Raw genomic sequence first — 20579 nt, forward strand, 5'->3', positions numbered from 1 at the left:
AAGTCTTACAGTGGGTCACACCTCATGGATGGTGGGCCATACAGGTGTACTGCAGATGCTGGTACTTCTAGTGGCTGAGGATGCGAGATGATGTTGCCTCCTTTGTTGTGACATGTTACACTTGCAAATGGCCCAAGCTTTCCTGATTACACCCTGCAGGCTAGATGCAGCCTCTCCTGACTCTTGGGCCTCCATATGAATGGATTTTGTCTTTGGCCTATCCACGCTTTTGAGGGTGATCGTGGAATCAGGTTATCAAGGATCATTTCTTGAAAGTTGCCCATGTTGTCCCTCTGCCCAATCTGCCATCTGCTTCTCAGAACCCATACATCTTCAGGAAAAAAAGTGTTCACACTCTATGGTTTTCCATCTGAAATAACTTCTGGCTGAGGGATCCAGTTAGTTTCCAGATGGTGGTGGTTAACCTTTTCTCTGGATACCACTCGGAAAGTAATGGACAGACAGAGTGAGTTAACCAGGACTTGGAGAATACCTTTGCTGCCATGTCTCAACCTTTCAGGATGAACAGACTCAACTAAGAACATCCTACTCAATGCCTCTGTAGCAGCAAGGCTTATTAAAAATACAGGAATTAAGTTTGCTGCTCCCTTTCCAGTCTCTCTCTCCCTCATCTCAGTGGTGCTGGATACAGAAAGGCCATTCCATTTGATTCACATTTAAGGTGTTTTTCTAGCTGATAGAGTTTCCTGATAAGGAACAACTCCCAAGGCTGAGATTCTCTAGCTACCCTAATAAATGGTAATCTCTGGCACCTTACTGTCTAGAAGATTCCTTGGGGGAGTCGCATCCCAGGTTGTTTACAACTCTAATGTCAGAGAGCATTGTCACTCATCCTCTACCTCGATTAGCCAATCAGGAACTGGTAGGGCAGTGGGTCTCACCCACCCATGTGGGTCTCAAATACCCACGAAACATTCAACCAATGAACGACTGTAGTTCCTCCAGATAAAACAGCAGCACAGGGCCCAGGAAGGGGCTCCTATAGGATGTTCTCAGACTCATCCCGGACAATCATGTTACGGTCAGTGGGTCCGAGTGCCAGGACTTTACTTTGTTCTAAGAGTACAGAATGGAAGTTGCCCACGCGTAACCAAAGGATCCGCCCGAGGTTTGCCCAGCAGCAAGCCTCGTGAACCGCCGGTACCCCACCACGAACGCTCGACTGATCAACAAGTGAACTACGGTCAGAACTGTTGACAGCTGAATCTCAGGATTCAGGACTAGCGCTACATCGGGAACGAACCGAACTTCTTCCCGTCTAAAGAGTGTGACGTGCTTGGACCCGCAGTCACTTTTCATGTGCACAAACTCTGTTAGTTCAGCCTGGACTGACTAGCCGGTCTTCAGAGAGCCCACTGCTAGCGCGTTACAGCAGGAATCTCTCCCTCCTTCTCCCCCACCTCACGCCACCAAGGACTGCCTGGCCAGAGGACGCCGATTGGATGCAGTAACAGCCTGCCGCTGTTCCTTTGTGTCCGCGGGAGATCTGAATCCACACAGATTGGATGAGTATTCAACATTCTGCATTGCAGTGTAGTGGTTTGATGGGTTTACTGAGACAATTATTAATTGTAGCAGTAATCACGAGGTTGATCGTTGGGGATTTTAGAAAATCAATCGTCAGAACAACTAACAACTGTAACGATGGCTGGGTTGTGATGAAAAGGATCCGATGCAGATGCAGGATTCCTGGGGCGGTGAGTAGGCGGACAGAGCTATCCAGGAGCTGGGTTGTAATCCGAAGGCGAAAGGTAGGTCGAGATCAGTAAATGGCACTGGTGGCGAACAATCCAGAACGAGAGACAGATACGTGGTCGGAACAAGAGCAACAGGGTCGATACCAAAAATAGTCACAGGTAGCAAACAATCCACGGGGCGAGACGAGAAACGTAGTCCGAAGGCAAAACGATGAGGTCAGAAAATGCGGTAAGGCAAAGTAAAAGAAACGCTAGGTAGAGCCACAGGTAGGGAACTCAATACCGAGCAGTGATATGCGAGTAAGAGCGGCTTAAATAATGCAGCCTGCCGCACGGTAAGACGTCTGAAGAGAATTAACACGTGCTGCGGCGTTTGTAATTATCACCCAGCCGCTGGGACTGATTAGACCTCTTCGGAGCTGGTCTGGGCCGGTTAGTGGTCGTTACAGTACCCCCCCCTTCACGGGCGGCTCCCGACGCCCGAGATGATCGCTGGGGAAAATTGCGATGAAAGTCGGTGATGAGAGCTGGATCGAGAATATCCCCTTCCGGAACCCAAGATCTGTCCTCCGGTCCATACCCTTCCCAATCCACAAGATACTGCATGGTATTACGGTGCCATCTTGAATCCAGGATCTTATTAACTATATACGCCGGACGCCCGAGATGGTCGCTGGGGAAAATTGCGATGAAAGTCGGTGATGAGAGCTGGATCAAGAATATCCCCTTCCGGAACCCAAGATCTGTCCTCCGGTCCATACCCTTCCCAATCCACAAGATACTGCATGGTATTACGGTGCCATCTTGAATCCAGGATCTTATTAACTATATACGCCGGACGCCCCTGAATAGTACGAGGAGGTGATGGACGAGCAGGAGGGGCCACCAGGGGTGAACGGTGAAATGGTTTCAGAAGAGAGACGTGGAAGGCAGAATGGATTCTGAAAGTGGGGGGGAGCGCTAGTCAGTAGGTGACCGGTGTAATTCGAGAGAGGATCCGGAAAGGACCTATATACTTGGAACCTAGCTTCTTGGAGGATAGGCGCAAGGGTAAATTCTTTGTGGCCAGCCAGACGAACTGATCCTTCCTGAACCTAGGGGCAGGTCTACGACGTCTGTTGGCAAAAGCGGCTTGGCGCTGAGTTGACTTGAGGAGAGATGTTCTAGCCACCTTCCAGATCCTCCTTAACTTCGAGATGTATTGTCTCAGAGAAGGAATTGCCGTAACCAGAGGGGCGTCAGAGATGAGGGAAGGTTGGTAGCCTAAGGAGCAAAGGAAGGGGGAGATGCCTGTGGAGGAGGATGTAAGGGAGTTATGAGCGTACTCTGCCCAAGGAAGTAAAGATGACCAATCATCTTGGGAAGATGAAGTGAAGGCTCTAAGGAAAGCCAGGAGTGTTTGATTATTTCTCTCCACCTGCCCGTTGGCTTCAGGGTGATATCCCGACGTTAAGGACACATGAGTGCCCAGGGCTTGACAAAAAGCTTTCCAAAAGGCTGAGATAAACTGGGGACCTCTGTCTGAGACCACATCCCTGGGCAAACCATGTAGACGAAATATGTGCAGGACAAACAACATTGCCATCTCCTGGGCTGTGGGTAAGGCTGAAAGCGGAACAAAGTGGGCTGATTTGGAAAATCGATCCGAGACCACCATGATAACCGTATTACCTTGACTGCTGGGGAGATCTGTGATGAAATCCACCCCTATGTGAGACCAAGGGCGGTAGGGGACCGGGAGGGGGTGCAAGAGACCCATCTTTCTGGCACACGGGGTCTTGGTTCTGGTACAGGTAGGACATGCTCGAATATATTCTGCTACATCCGCCCTCATGGTAGGCCACCAGAAGTCCTTACTCAGGAGATCCAACGTACGTTTGACCCCAGGGTGGCCTGCAAACCGTGAATCATGACTCCACTGTAAAACCGCCGAACGTAAATTATCCACCACAAATAATTTGTCCACGGGGCAACGGAGCGGGATGGTAGTCTTGTCCATGGCCCACTTGACTTGATCCTCAATCGAGCAACGAACTGCTGCCACGACACGGTCAGTTGAAATTATCGGTTCAGGTGCATAATCCAAATCCGGGGGGTCGTGAAGCCGGGAAAGTGCATCCGCCCTACCCTTCTTAGATCCAGGAGTATAGGTGATCATGAAGTTGAAGCGCAAGAAGAACAGAGACCAGCGAGCTTGACGAGAATTGAGGCGTTTAGCCGATTGAATGTAGGCCAAGTTCTTGCGGTCCGTGATAATAACAAAAGGATGCTGAGCACCCTCCAGCCAGTGCCTCCATTCCTCCAGGGCCAGCTTGATTGCAAGGAGCTCGCGATTACCCACATCATAATTCACTTCGGCAGGAGAGAGCTTCTTGGAGAAGAAGGCACATGGATGTAGAACCTGTCCTTCATCCTGACGCTGGGAGAGGACTGCCCCAACCCCGTAGGCAGAGGCATCCACTTCCACTACAAAGGGCCGGGAGGGATCCGGGTGACGGAGAAGAGGAGCAGTGCTGAAAAGGTGCTTTAAGCGTAGGAATGCCTTGTCCGCCTCTGGGTTCCACTTACCTCGGCCAGGTCGGTTGCGAGTTAGAGCAGAGATGGGTGCAACAACTGAACTAAAATTCCTAATGAACCGCCAGTAAAAATTAGCAAAACCCAGAAAACGCTGTATCTGCTTTAGATTGCTTGGGACTGGCCAGTCGTTAATAGCTGCTACCTTAGATGAGTCCATTGCCACACCCAGAGGAGAGATACTGTAACCGAGGAAATGGATCTTGGAGACATGGAACACACACTTTTCCAACTTAGCATAGAGCCTATTGTCAATCAATCTTGACAAGACCTCCTGTACATGGGGGACATGATCCTGAGGGTTGGTAGAAAAAATCTAAATGTCATCGAGATATACCAGGACAAAGCTACCAATAATATCCCTAAAAATATCATTCATAAAAGACTGGAAGACAGCCGGAGCATTGACAAGGCCAAAGGGCATGACTTGGTATTCATAGTGCCCATGCGTAGTCATAAAAGCCGTCTTCCATTCGTCCCCCTCCCGAATCCTGATAAGATTATAAGCCCCACGTAAATCCAGTTTTGAAAAGATGGTGGCTCCACGTAAGGACTCCAAAGCCGCTGGAATTAGAGGCAGAGGGTAGCGATGTTTAATTGTGATTGAGTTCAACCCCCTGTAGTCAATGCATGGGCGCAATGAGCCATCCTTCTTTTCAATAAAAAAGAAACCAGCACAGGCAGGAGAAGAGGAGGGGCGAATAAAATCGGAGTCCAGGGCTTCCTTAATGTAGTCCTGTAAGGCCTGATTCTCCTTTTGGGTTAAAGGGTAAATGCGACCCTTTGGGGGGAGTGATCCTGGCAATAGATCGATGGCACAGTCATAAGTTCGATGAGGGGGAAGCAAGAGAGCCCGTTGTTTGTCGAATGCCTGTTTCAGGTGAACGTATTGAGGTGGAATAGAAGGTGGAGCATCCACAGGGAGAATAGCGGCGGAGACCTTAACAGGGAGACGACAACAATTAGCATGGCAAAAATGACTCCAGGCAATGATCTCATTCTTGGCCCAGGAGATGTGGGGGTCGTGCTTCCTGAGCCAGGGAAGGCCCAGGATCAGCGGGTAGGCAGGCGAGTCCAGGAGAAGAAATGAGATATCTTCCGTATGAGTGGCCCCCACCCTGAGAGAGAGTGGGATGGTTTGCAGAGAAACCTGAGCAGGGGTGAGTGGAGAACCATCCAGGGCTAGAATGCTGACGGGGGGTGACACAGAGACCACGGGGATATTCCATCGGTGGACGAAGGAAGCGTCTATGAATGATCCTTCTGCACCTGAATCAACAAAAATCGACAGGGGAAGATGAATATCAGACCATGACAATTCCGCCGGAAACAGAGTGCCCGAAGAGGCAGAGGAAAAAACAGCACTGCTGACCTTAGCTGAAGGCTGCGGTAGAGCACGAGGTGCAGACGAAGATCTTGAAGGACAAGCAGCGAGCCGATGGTTAGGGGAGGTATAGTACAAACATCGTCCCTCTCAGCGGCGCCTTTCCTTTTCTTGAAGGGAAAGAGGAGCATGTGGCAGAGCTGGCAAAGCAGGAAGTGATGCCTCAGGAGGACCATGTCTGCTTCCAGTGAGTCTGTCTGCTTTCCGGATTCTGATGCGGGTGTCCAATTCCAGGACCTGGGAGATTGCTGCTTCCAGGGAATGAGAGTTGATTGGCATGAACACCAAGTGATCCTTTAACTCCTCTGACAAACCCTTACAGAAGAGGCAAACCAGCGCCTCTGGGTTCCAGGCGGACTCTGTGGCAAGAGACTGAAATTCCTCCACATAATCCTGTAGAGGTCTATCACCCTGTTGAATCGCCGAGAGCCGAAGGTGAACCAAGTCCAGACTGTTTTGCGAAAAACGTGCCTGAAGACGATCCGCAAAGCAGTTGAAATCCATGGGTTGTGAGTCAGCTCTGGTAAAAAAAACGGAAGCCCAATCTAAAGCCTTGCCTGTCAACAGGGAGATTGCAAAACCAATCTGTTCTTGCGACGTAGGAAAACGCTCCGGATGCAGATGAAAAGAGAGGTAACATTGAGTAATGAAGCCTCTGCAAACAGAAGGATTACCGTCATATTTTTCAGGAAGAACAAACGGTAAGGTTGAGGGAGGGGTGGGCGGGGCCGTGGCTTGTGCGGAAGAAACTGCAGGAGGAGCTGTTGAAGGTGCCGGGGGCACTGGGGGGGACGACAGCCAGGCAACGTGATTGGTAAGAAGTTGAACCGACTGCTGTAACTGAGTTAGAGCTTGGGAGTGCTGGTGGAGGAGGGAACGAAGAGCTTGCGCATCCGCGGGATCCATACTGTAGGCTCGGTATTCTGTAATGATGGCTGGGTTGTGATGAAAAGGATCCGATGCAGATGCAGGATTCCTGGGGCAGTGAGTAGGCGGACAGAGCTATCCAGGAGCTGGGTCGTAATCCGAAGGCGAAAGGTAGGTCGAGATCAGTAAACGGCACTGGTGGCGAACAATCCAGAATGAGAGACAGATACGTGGTCGGAACAAGAGCAACAGGGTCGATACCAAAAATAGTCACAGGTAGCAAACAATCCACGGGGCGAGACGAGAAACGTAGTCCGAAGGCAAAACGATGAGGTCAGAAAATCCGGTAAGGCAAAGTGAAAGAAACGCTAGGTAGAGCCACAGGTAGGGAACTCAATACCGAGCAGTGATATGCGAGTAAGAGCGGCTTAAATAATGCAGCCTGCCGCACGGTAAGACGTCTGAAGAGAATTAACACGTGCGGCGGCGTTTGTAATTATCACCCAGCCGCTGGGACTGATTAGACCTCTTCGGAGCTGGTCTGGGCCGGTTAGTGGTCGTTACAACAACGCACACACACGGGTTCAATACACGAGATACATTTATTAATATAAACTGTGCACCAAACATATACTAGTCTGCCTGGATACGAGCGGAAGACCTTACTGTGAGGGTTATCAATATACAAGGTATATAATCTCGAAGAGATGCAAACACAAAGAGATACACAACAGAGAATATATGCCAATATATATCGTTTGGTTACCAAATCGCTAATCAGTGTTATTACCCACTGTTACTCTACTCGGAAGTAAATACATTACTCATGAATTAAATTGATAACAACTTGTGTTGAGGTACAATTGAATTCTCGAAACGCAATGTAGAACATGGGGTTTACTTATCCACTGTGTTTGGATTTGGAATTTCCCGGCACGAACACCAAACCAGCTGACAGGCTCTGTTGCAGCCTCTGTTCCAGCGGTTGTTCAATGGGCGTTGTGTCGGCGTCCTCTGGCTACCGGCCAACCAGTCAAGGTGCAGCTCGGAGTAGGACGGGCGGAGGAATCTAACTGCGGCGTGCAGGGCAGTCGTTGCTCCGGGGGGATCTACCAGCAGTCCGGCTGGCTAGTAGAAAGTCTCTATGCACAGAGTGTGACCGCGAGTCCTCACAAGTCACTCTTTTGCCTGGGAAGAAGCTGGTTCGTTCCCGGTCCAGCGCTGCATCTGAATAAGCTATTCAGGTTGTCGACGAGGGTCCAACTGTAGGCTGCCGTTGATCAAGCGGAGCATTCATGTTGGTAGAATTCTGAGTACGTACGGGATCCTCGGCCTCGCGCTTAGAACAAAGTCCAAGTCCTTTTGCAGACAACAGCAGTTGTCACGTGATTGTCTCTGAGGATGCGCGAAAATGGCCAAGGAGAGACCAGAACTGAGCTTGCGCTCCCTTTTTGATCAAGACCCAGATGTGTACTGATTGGTTGAGAGTTTGGCGGGCATTGGAGACCCACGTGGTATTACCACGCCCTGCCAGTCCCTGATGGGTTGGTCAAGGTGAGATATAAGTCACTTACTCTTGACACTTAGGAATGCAGTCCAGATGTCCATTCGGCACTCCCTAGACTGATAGGCGCCAATGGATGACCATTGATCATGATAGCCAGGCTTAGCTAATTGCATCCCCGTCTGGGAGCTTGTTTCTTATCAAAAGAAAACATCTTAAATCAGCTTGCATGAATTCTTTCTCTGTGGCTGCACCACAGAGATGGAGGGAGAGATGGGGCCTCTTTTAGGAGCATACCAACGCTTAATTCTGTCTTATTAACAAGCATTGCCGCTACAGCAGCTTGAGAATTATATTGTTACCTCAACCTGAGTTGATATGAATTTAATTCCTATGAGTGACGTACTTGCTTGCGAGCATCTACTGTAGAAATTGTAATCATAGTTCATTTACAAAACGGTATAAATGAATGGTATACTGAATGTATGTCCCTCTTGGTTTGTAACTCTTTGTGATTGAATATATATACCTTTTGTATTCTGCTAACCCTCACCCTTAAGATCTGTTATGTTTATATGCACATTTTATGTATTAATAAATGTATTCTCGTGTATTAGTACCCGTGCGTTGCTGAGTTATTCCGCAAGGTCGGTTTACTACACAGACACCTGGACTTTGTCATTTGTATGATTCAATATTTGCTTCATCTCACATGTTTGGCCTTCACTTTGGTGCTTTCACCTGACTCCACCTCTGTGGTGTGCCTGCAGCTCTACTCCTGCTATAGTGAATGTAACTGGCATTAATTACAAAAGCAATGTTTTAGGTATTGTTTTTTTCAGTGAAGTACACAGGAGTCAAAATTTAGAATATTTTGCTAATCTCTTAGAATATCTTGCTAATTATTGCATTTTCAGAAATTTTCAGAAAAGGTCAACAAGTAAATGCCAGCAGCTATATCGCCCTGCAACTGACAACTGGTAACCAATCATGGCCTACTAATAATCCCCATCTATCATTTGAGAATACATAAGACTAAGGAAGAATTATTATTAAAAGATGACCTTGCAAAAGACTTGACTATCATTTTGTAATGACTTAACAGTATGTTGACTGTTTTGTAAGGTACTGTACACAGTGTGTGGTGTTGTCTAATGTTGTCTTTTATCTATTTCGAATAAGAATCACAATGTACGTGTACATATGGAAAATAAATTCCTTAATCTCCCTATCAATAACTCTCAACAACATTGTATATTCAGGACATTCTAGAAAGATGAAAGATAAACAAATGCGACTACGGTGCTTATAAAATTATAAGACTTATCAAATCTGCATTGGAAATGTAGCTGTGATGTATTTTCTACTTCAGTCTTGACATGGTACTATACTGTATATCTCTGTTCTTCTTCCCAAAAAGAGTCACACTTACTAGGGACAAAACTAGTAATGCATGCCAAGGACAGCTCAGAAGTCACAGCCATTTATTTCAGCCCATTTTCGTATGTGGTTGTATTCATGCTTGTTTTATGCCATGCATATCAGATTTGCAGATGGTCACGTCTCTGCTATTTTCTTCTGTCCATCAAAAAGTTTAAACAGTTTAAAGAGAACCTCAGTGTCTCAGACAGTTCTGATGAACTCTATCATTTATATTTTACTACAGTTAGTTTAAAACTAGAACTATTTATACTTTTTTTTATTAATTGACACTACAGACACCATACCTCTGATCATTGAATGTAAGCCGAACTTGAACTTAAAACAATACTTGATTGTAGTTGTACTATTTGATAGTTGTACTGTTTGATAATCGCTGTATTATTTTGTACTGTTTGCCTAATTATTTTGTTCTGTTTGTTTACTTTTGCACAGTTTTTAACAGATATGGGTACTGTCACACTGGTACCATACTCATTGTTTACATTGTTATTGTTATTGTATTTACTGTCTTGTCTGCTGTTCTGTATATATAGAGAGAGACTAATGAGAAACACTTTTCAGTAGTTGGAAGTAACTGTAGTTGAGTAATAAAACATATCAAACAAATGTAAGCTCACCTTTTGGAATAATGACAATTAATAATGTGTCTACACCATAGGAGTAGACAATGTTGTAAGCTAGGTAAGACTGGAAATCATCATGTGAAAATAGGAAATGAGTAACTACGTTTGGCACTTGGTGGAATTTGAACCACAACAATTTTTTTATTACATTTTTTTTCGAACACTTTAAAATTCATAAGTCGTGGGACACCCAAATACTCAATTGACATCCTGTGGATGCCAGCTCAATGTTAATACCCCAGGGGAAAGAAAGGTGAATAGTGTACTTCCTTAAAGATAAATACTTTTCAGCAAACTGTAATTTGATCAGACAGTGTCATAAATCTTTACTGTCAAAATCATACCTGCCAAGAATTGTACAATACAAGCCTAGATCTTATTTTATAAAACATTATTTTTAAACAGTAGACTTTCAAACTGTTTCTTTCTGTCCATCTATCCATTTTAACTAATTGCATTTTTTACACAAGATTTTTAAACTTGAAGTTCAGCTTTTGTTAAAATGCCACTCCTTACCGGAGAAGTTTCAGGTTTCTTTTCTTCTGAGTGAAAATGTTCTGTTCCATTTTCTAAAGATGTAAATACTGGAAAAGATAATAATTCAGAAAACAAGAAAGATTAATTCTTTAAAGATTTTTCATTTTCAATGTTTGAAAATAAAAAAAGGAGGCACACAAAAACATAATGCAAAGTTGTGTGCACGTTATTAGCATTCAATACTTTGGAAGCATTATAAGAAAATTCTCTTCTCTTTTATATAGTTTGTCATTGATTTTAATGTCTATGTTTGCTGGTAGCCCAGTTTATCCCTATTTTTGCTAGGTGTCTCTCACCCCCTCCACAGCAAGTTCACACTTCTCCCACCTGGGAGATGCCTCTGTGTCTCCAGATATAATACTAATAGACACGACACAAGAAATCTTTCATCCCCACTGCAATATCTCTTTCAAACAATGTATTTTTACTGTCTTCTCCCTTATTTTGCAGTACAACTGTTGTACTGAATTTTTGGTTAGTAGATTTTGTCTCTCAATGTGTTGTTACATTGGGAGTTTGCTTTAAAACAAATTTCCCAACTGAGACAATAAAGCTTAAATTGAATTGAAATATCAACTCTGTGTGCCGGCATAATAAACACATTTGTACCTTTGAATGTACAGTATGCTTGTCATGTACTGTATGTCATGAATGTATGCTTATGCATTGCATATTCTTATTGCATTGCAGTCCTTCAGTCTTATTATAAACATTCACAATTATACCACAGTTTTTTTGCTCAATACTTCAATATGTAATATAGTTTTGCATTCTGGATTAATTGTTTCTTTAAATATCTTGAGATATCCTGGTATGAGAAAAACATAGAAATGTAAATTTTTGCTTTACCTGTTGCATACCATCTATTCGCTAAATCTGAACTGGTTTTTAACTCAGAGCAAATTTATAATGTTAGTATATATATTACTCACAGTAGTATAATATGCAATATTTCTCAAGTTTTCTTTTAAATAGAATTTCTTAAAATGTCTTACTCCATAAAGTGTTATCAGTGAATCCATGCTTCTATGATGATTATCAGTGAATCCTGTGATATGATAGAATTATTTGTGTCTTCACTAAGACAATCAATGACATACCAAAATTGCTAGAATGTAATACTATAATGTTATACAGTAATACTGGTAATACTGTACCAAAGCAATGTAGCAAGTAAGTTTTTATATGATTGGTATCTTCCTTGCTAATTTGACAAGTGAAAATCAACTTTGCAGTTAATCAGCTAGGTTTGATCACTGACAGTTTAAGTGTTCAAGACACAAATAAGAATTAATAATATTTTTATAATTGGCCTTTCCAAACCAAGGAAGCTGTACGTAATGATATAAAATACACTAAAAAACAAAATGTAAGACATACAAAACAAACTAAGAAGGTCAAACTATGGGAAGAAATGTATACACAAGGGAGTTCAGAAATGTATCATATAGTCAGATTATTCAAAGCCTTATAAGTCAGTAATTAGGTCTTGTGTTGAATATGTGACTTTACAGGTTGCCGATGTAGACATTTAAGAGTAGTAGCAATGGGCTGCCAGGGACTAGTGTGAGATAAAAGACTAGCTGCAGAGTTTTGGACATATTGCAACTTACTGAGGTGCCAATAGAGCAAAGAATTGCAGAATTCAAGCCGTGGTGTTATAAATGCATTAGCAAGCACTCAGTATCAGTCATTGATAGAAATTGCCAAATGCAGGCATTATTTCTAAGATGAGTTCTGAATTAAATTTTTCACATGGGGCTCAAATTACAGGAGAGGATCAAATAAGACTCCTAAATTCCAGACTTAATTTGGAGACGCCATCCACCATTACTGTGAAACTCTCCAGCTTTTCCAGCTGACATTTACTGCCTACCAGTAATGTTTCTGTTTAGTCACTATTTAGGTTCAAAGAATTAGATATCAACCAGAGCTTAATGTCAGGCAGACAAGTGACAAGTAATGGAGGTGGGGGATCAGAAAGGGAAGATGTTTTAACATAGATCTGATTATCATCTACTTAACAATGAAATCAAAGATCGTATTTGTGTATGATCTGACAGAGAGGAAGCATTTAAATAATGAAAAGCAGTGGACCTAATACAGAACCCAGAGGAACAACATGGTTGACTGTGGCCATGGGGAATTTATGAAGACCAGGAGAAACAAAATGCTGCCTGCCAGACAAATTTGTGCAAAACCACTTAAAAACGGTGTCATCGATACATAAACATGTCTGCAGTGTTTGATTAACAGTGAATGGTTAAACACTAAGTAACACTAAGTTCAAGGAGCAAGAGTGCTTAAAGCCCCAGAGTCTGGCACAACAAACAATTCACTCATAAACCTAACAAGAGCAGTCTCTGTTCTATAATAAGTATGAAAATCAGATTGGAATTGTTCAGATCATTTGCTACAATGTGTGGAAATTGGCAACGTAGAAATTGGTCTATAGTTTACAGTTATATCAGAATCCGAATCTTGTTTCTTTCATACTGGAGTGATTGATGAAGTGTTTAAAGTAGTAAGTACAGTACCACACTCATGGAAAGAGAACTGTTAATAATATTGACTATAATAGTTCAGATGTTATGCAGGCAAGCTTTCAGTAAAGACAAATGGTTGGGGTCTAAGCAACATTAAATTGTTTAACTGTTAATAAGTTTATGTCACGGACGTCCAAAGGGACTAACCGTGGGGAGCAGGAGAGCGGAAAAAGACCCATATGCGTAGCGGCGAGACGGGAAAAAGGCCCGGGCTCATTAGTGCAAAGAGTTCAGGAATGCCGTATAGAAACCTATGCCCTCAGGGAGTGGATGTGGGGCGCCCTGATGCTAGGCGGGTCTCAGGACATGCAAACGTCAATGCTGAGCCAGGACAGAGTGCAAGACCCGGAAATATATAGCCCAAGGGAAAGCGAGGGACAGGAAGGACAGCAGACCGGAAACTAGGGACAGGACAGAGAAGGAGCGCCCTCTGGCTGCAGAGGGCGTGACAGTTTAGCAAATTATCTAAGTCAATTAAATTAAATTCAATAGAATATGGTACGGAGGGAATGCCTATTGAAAAACCTGGACTCAAATAATTATCCAGATCGGGAACAAGGCTAAAATTTGATTCAGACAAATTCAGAGTTTTTATAAATTATAGATTTAAAGAATTGCAAAAACTTAAAACTGAGATCAGGGATGGAAGAAAGAACAGTTTTCAGTTAACAGTTATCAATTATCAGTTTGTTAATAACAGAAAAAGTAGTTTAATATTAATTCTTAGCCCAGGGTTAATAGTTCCAAATATATAAGAAGATATGGCAGAAGATAGTGCAACTTTTTAGACTTGTTGATGTTCATAATATGGCTTAATATGAACCTCAAAGATTTTTTTTTACTCAGGCATTCCAAACTCCATTCAATCTTAAAGGAGTTTGAAGGGGAGCTAGTTCATCCAAAGTAAAAGTCAGCACATAAGTGTTGAGTAGCACAACCACTGAAGATGACCAATTTTGAACAAGGGGAGAACTAAGAATAGTATTTGAAAAATCAGAGATGTTTATAGATTTCAAATTTCTAAAACAAATTGTGTGGTTACATCTTTCTAAAGAAAAAGGCATAGGCTTTAAATAGCTCAGCCTTCTTAATTAGAAATGTGTTGTAGAATTTCTTGAGGTTGTTAAACATTCTGGCCAGAAACACAGACCAGATCAAGAGTGTGGCTGTAAAAGTGTTTGGGAAAACTTACCAGTTAAGTAAGGTCGAGGCAGACAAGTAAAATCAACAATGGTATGAGTCCATAGAGTTTAAGAACAAGACATTCATAAAAGGTGACAGAATAAAAAGATAACTTTTTAACTTAATAATTTAGTCTTTTGGACAGACTACAGCCAAAAAATCACCACGGCCAGCAGACCGGTGTTTTCCAACATATGTGAAACCTGAAGGAATAGTTTAATTCAATAAAACAAAATTGTTAGGTTACTGCCAGGTCTCAGTTACACATAATATTAATTTTGATAAGAAGTACCTCAGGACAGGTGTGGTAAGTATACAGTCATTATTTCAGCTTGCAAAGGAACAGGTAAAAGTTTATTCAGTGTTGAAAGGAAAAGAAAAAGTTACCCAATGTTTCATCTCTGGAGCTTTTTTTAGCACGGAATAAACTTTTACCTGCTCCTTTGCAGCCTACACATACTGATGCAGCTATTTCAATTTGTTGAGCGCTTTACTAGGCAAAGTCCATAGAGGCAGAGCATCTGCAGAATCCTGAGTGGTGCCAATATAGTAATGTACAGTGCATTAAATCAATGGAACAAAAAAACAAAAAAGCTCTTTGGAAACGTTTAGAAACTTTAAATCCAACAAATTTAACAATCAGCATCCAATGAACCAAATTGAAAAAAGGAAAGGAATTAAAAAACAGCAAAATATACCAGTAGTGGCAGCCAAAACACACAGCATACACTCAAACTGGAACCGCAAAAAAAAGTGACCAGTAATAAGGATGCCTTTGTTGTCAACGCAGGAGCACCACTGAACAATATTATAATTTCAATGTCACCAGGAACTCACCTGAATATATTTTATATTTTCAAAATTTAAAGTTTATTACTATACCTTCAAAGTTCAGTACCTTAAATTTTCTGAATATAAGCAGCATGAATTTTGAGAAGCAATAGAGGTAAAACAACCAAACATTCTAATTTATGTAATAATTCCATTAAATCCATTTGATTGGATTGCCACTCAAATGATACCTACAGCACTATAGTTTGGAGTTTACTAGTCCTGTTTGAGAATAATAGCATTTTCGTTGTATACAGACAAGAGATCAAATGACATGGTGCTCAGACAGCTGTCTTAGATTATGCAGGAACCCCATTTAATCTAATGTTAATTGCTACAGCTTGTAAGGTACAAATGAAGCACTTTTGGTTGATGGTGAAATATGCCATATTTCAGTTAAATGTGGATTCCATTACTTACAATACATTGTTTGACCAGGGCCAGTTTGTAATTTCATAATAAACAAATAAACGACAAAACTGTAAGCAGTTCTGAAGGTTTCCTACTAAATTCCTATCCACTTTTTAGGAAACCTGAATGACACTTATCAAGTCTGGAATTCATTGACGAAATGTTTTTGAAGAAAAGCAGCAGGCATTTCTAGGTGCATTTTACTTAGCATGTGATGACCCATTGAGGGTGTATATACAGTAGTATCACTGTAGCATTTAAATTTTAACTTTAAAGCAGCCCTAGATGTGATGACCTGTTAGGAGTGTAGAAATCTGGCTCTGTCCTGGGGTCATTCTGAGTATGCTTTCAACAGACACCTGCTGTTGTACATGACACCTCAGAAATAGCTGAAATATGGGATAACCCATCAGGAATAGCCACTGTACCATTAGAATGTGTAGAATGTGGAATCTTAAACCCCCATTCATGGTAATAACATGTCTGGACTCAGATGATTAAACCTTTTGCAATTCAGGGCAGTGTGGGAAATACACCTTGTGTATGTCTCCTTCAGTGTTCTCTGGAAGTGGCACTTTTCATCAAAATTAAGCTCATTTCAAACCTTCACTAGACTGCGCTACTCCTTGGATCCCTACATGAATTAAAAATTATAACAACAACTTGTGGGGCCCCAATCAGGAGCAGATTTTATTGTTAGCACATCAAATGGTTTGAAGACAGAGAGTTGATTAGAGAGAACAAAATGACAGTAATGTGGTCTTCATCATATGTATAAGAATGACACTGTCACAGATGTTAGTGGCATGCCCAGTAGAATGATACTTATGATGTTTGGAGTTAACCAGCTACAGTAAATTGATTTTAAAAAGCAGAGGTTGTTATGGGCTGCATTTACAGTAGATAATGAAGAAAAAGAAACATAGGTTATGTGGCAATTTTGATTTATGCAGGAACCTCAATTTCACATACTGTACATCATCCATCATCCAGTTGAACTTGAATAATACCCATAAAGGTTAGAGCTAGTTGGCCACACAATGAGCAGGAATAGTTTGTGTGATGCTTGTGTTTCTCAAAAGGTTTAGGACTCAACTTACTAAAACATTTTTAGCACCTTTTCAGGTGCAAAATTAAAAACAAAGCTTTGGCTGTTGATAAAATTCAGCAGATTTTAATTCAATCAGTGCATACAATGATTTAGTGTTTTCAAATACACAGATCAACATGCCATCTGAGTTCACACAGGACCAATTTTTTTGCAAATGTAATGCCTCATCTTCAAACATTACCTTTTTCAAAAGTAACAAGAAAAAATCCTTTTAGACTTCCACTACTTGTGCAATATGTCTCACATTAATATGCAATGAATTATGTTAGGATTTTAATTTATTCAATGTAAGCTGCCTACAAAAATTATATTTGCTAATTGCATAAAAAGGAATACCCTAAAGCCACCTGAAGTGTATTACACAGCTTTATTACTGACAAGTCCCTGGATAGCATTTTGGTATCCACTGGTTTTTATTAGTATTACAAAATGTTTTCTGCTGTATATCTAAAAAAATACAGTAAGTAACATACACAAATTCCAGCATGATGGAGCTTGAGAAAGGTGGAAAAATCAGTTTTTCCTTTTTAAAGTAGCCTATGTTTACCCATTTTAAGCGCATTTAAGGACTTCTGGTCTATAAAGTGAAAGTATGGAATATAATGGTACAGTTTAAAAGATTAAAAGGTTTTACAACATGACATCTTGTTTGAACCTGCCATTCTGTCACAGGGAGTAATTCAGCCTTGGCTATGGACTAAATACACACCAGAATGTTTCAGTTTGTTGGACACATAAATGTTTTTACTCAGAAATCAAATCAAGGATTGTGGATTCCTATGAATTGTTTTCCTAGTGAATGGCTGTAACACAAACTGTTAAAGCCTAATACTGTGGCTTTAATCTTAAGTGCTCTTACCTAATACGAAAACAGGAATTTTATTAAGAAAATTACTGTTATAATGCACAGCACAGTACAATTCCTTGGGTGCCATCTGCATGGAGTTTGGATGTTTTCCCTGAGTTTCCTCTGGATGCTCTGGTTTATTCCCACAGTCCAAAGACATATTAGAAGATCAATTGGCTTCTGAGAAAACTGTCCCTGCTGTGAGTGTGTGAGTGTTTTTATCAGTGTGTGCCCTGCGATGGACTGGTGTCCCGTCCATGGTGTATCCTGCTTTGCGCCTGATGCATGCCGGGATAGGCTCTGGCTCTCCGTGACCCTGAATTGGACAAAGCGGTTAGAAAATGGATGGATAGACATAGTTGCTATAAAGAAAGGAAGATTATTCAGTTAATCTAAATTGTTTGTTTTTTCAAGATAAAAGAACAATGGTATCTTTTTTATCTGGTTGGGTACAGTCTTACTTGAAAAATGTAATTTTACATTCTTACATCATCAGATAAAAGCTAAATAATCTGAGAAAGGCAGTTGAAGGTGTAGAGTGGTTGTTGTTTGCGTGTTGTGGTGACACAAGGCAAAAGAGTATTTTTTATGTAGCTGTCTGCTACATAAAAAGGATTAGGCTTCAGGGATTAGGCAACCTGAAGCCTAATCCCATTAAAGGCTACAGATAAATCAAATGCAAATCAAGCGGAAATCCTGCAACCATAAGGAATTATCAGATATGCTGCAGGTGGCCTCTTGATCTTCCAAACAAGCTATTAATTCCTATGGCAGAAACCAAGATTACAAATAATAAATACCAAATCTATAGAAAAGTGTTTTGTGTAGCACACATTTGTTTCAGGCAAATGTACAGCACACATTATGTATTACTTGAAAAGCTCTTTAAAATTATAAATGTAATTTATTTTTTAATCTTTAAAGTGATTTTAAAAAATTGTTCACATACAAAAATAAACTGTATGTGTACAAGAATAACTACACTGCCTACAGATGCAGCCATTCAAAATGCGCGGGCGATACCGCATTATTTTGCAGTACGCTGTACGCAGTCTACCGCAAGCTACCGGTAAATACCGCGAGTTACCGTAAATTCTCCTATAATACGACAAGCAAAATAATAGTATCCGGAATTTCCGCAAGGTGGAGCTAATAAAGCTCAACCTCTGATGTTTGAGCTGTGGCCATCAAAGTCTTTAACGAAGATATTACTAATAGTATTAATAATGAATGACCTTGGACAAGCTGTAAGTGTAAACTCAAAGTATTGCCCTGGTCAACATTCTTTTTTTCATTGACCATCTTTGTAAAAGTAACACCACAGCATTTCGCAATCACGCATTTGTTTCCAATCATGCAAAGTACAGTAATTTTTGAGAATCGATTCACCATGCCTTTCACATGCTCATAAAAGAGATTGATTTAGGAACATAAACATATTACCGTATGCAAACTGTACTGTATACAGTATGTATATGTATATTTAATGTCTTAACTGTGCCCGTTTAAGTATTGAATATTCATATCTAATTTTACCACTGAAGAGAAATCTTAGTAGCTGAGCATAAAAAGAATAGGAGCATACTGCAACGCGTGTGAAGGCCATAAACAATATTAATTTTGGAACATAAACATACAGTATATGGCTGGTCTCGGTACTTTAAAGAAAACACACACGAAACATGGTTTCATTATGACCAGAATCGGTCTTGAGATATTTTTAACTTGATTTACAGTATTTGAGAGGTATGTCTTAACACCGATACTACAGTGCGTAAATACTGCTCACGTATATGTTTCTAGGTTTATATTATGCATTTCATACGGTCAAATTACTTTTGAGCAACTAATAAGAAGCGCGAAACTGTATGCGTTTTAGTTTCGTTTTGTGCTGGGACTCTGCTTTTAACAATGTGGCCGTGGATTGATTAGAGATATCAAGTACATACAAGTCATATTTTAAATGTTGTAGTTCGTCTTGTAAAAATGTTACGAGTACATAATCTATCAACAATTACACAGGTTCTGTTTCCAAATTGCGGATTTTGGTTACTTAATATTATTTTCTAGATTTCACATTGTGAATATATGATTTGGGCAAACAGAGCCGCAAAGAAGTACATTATGGGTTGTTGTTTTGTTTTTTTTGCAGTTTTATCTAGAACAAGCGATGCTTAAACCTTTGTTTGATTCTTGTGAAACTATCCACACGACAGTTACAGTACCTAGGAGTTGACTTCAGTGATGTCACTGATGGGATGTTTCTAAAAATCTATCCTCTGTAAAACGTCTTCTCTAGTTGTCCTGCATATGTATTCACTAATGAAGCTGTGTGTTCTGAGCCTGGATCTCTACATTTCTGTATAACCCGGCTTAGAGGGCTAGAGACAGCTTGTGTTTAAATTGAGTATAAGGTAATTTATGCTTCTAAAGTCATGGTCAACATTTATTATTGTACTGTGCTGTAAACTTGTTCTGTGCCTAGTCACATTATTTTATAGCGTTTTTATAGCGTTGTCAAATCTGGTGGCGCTGTGTGTTAGTTTCCTGACTCCCATGTCACATGGTCTGTGATTGAATCCCATGGAACTATGACTTTAACAAACATTTCTTTGAAAAAATGAAACGTTTCCCTTGGTCAGAGATTAAATAAAACCTCACTCACACCAAACAAATTTATATTTCTAAATATCACAACATGATCGAATTTAAGACTTTTTAATAACAATGAATAGTCACCTATGTGTTACAAAATAAACATTTATATTGATTTAAATCGCGTTTTGAATTAAATCGTAAACGTAAAATCGTAAAATATGTGTTTAAAAGCGATATACTGTATAAAAGCGCTGATTCTTCTGGAGTGTGTTCCACCGGGGATTCAAAAAAATTTCTTTTTTAATCGCGTATCTAAGGAAAATTGCAGTATAACTCTGTTCATGCACAGTGGCATGTTACATTATAATTTGGGTGTCTCGTCTTGCCAGAAAGCTCTAAATTG

The 20579-nt window shown here is 41.1% G+C and overlaps 1 protein-coding gene across 3 annotated transcripts in view; it reads right to left on the reverse strand.

Moving 5' to 3' along the window:
• stac (SH3 and cysteine rich domain) overlaps positions 1-20579 on the reverse strand; it is a 90888-nt gene that overhangs the window by 20760 nt on the left and 49549 nt on the right. For all 3 annotated transcript variants that reach the window (XR_011190717.1, XM_015357177.2, XM_015357178.2), the window contains exon 7: positions 10630-10697. Coding sequence is in view for 2 of the 3 variants with exons in the window: in XM_015357177.2 (XP_015212663.1) it covers positions 10630-10697 (68 nt within the window). In the remaining variant the exon portion in view is untranslated. The remainder of the gene's footprint in view (positions 1-10629; positions 10698-20579) is intronic.

Source organism: Lepisosteus oculatus, chromosome 10 (assembly GCF_040954835.1).
Source record: "Lepisosteus oculatus isolate fLepOcu1 chromosome 10, fLepOcu1.hap2, whole genome shotgun sequence".
NCBI lineage: Eukaryota > Metazoa > Chordata > Actinopteri > Semionotiformes > Lepisosteidae > Lepisosteus > Lepisosteus oculatus.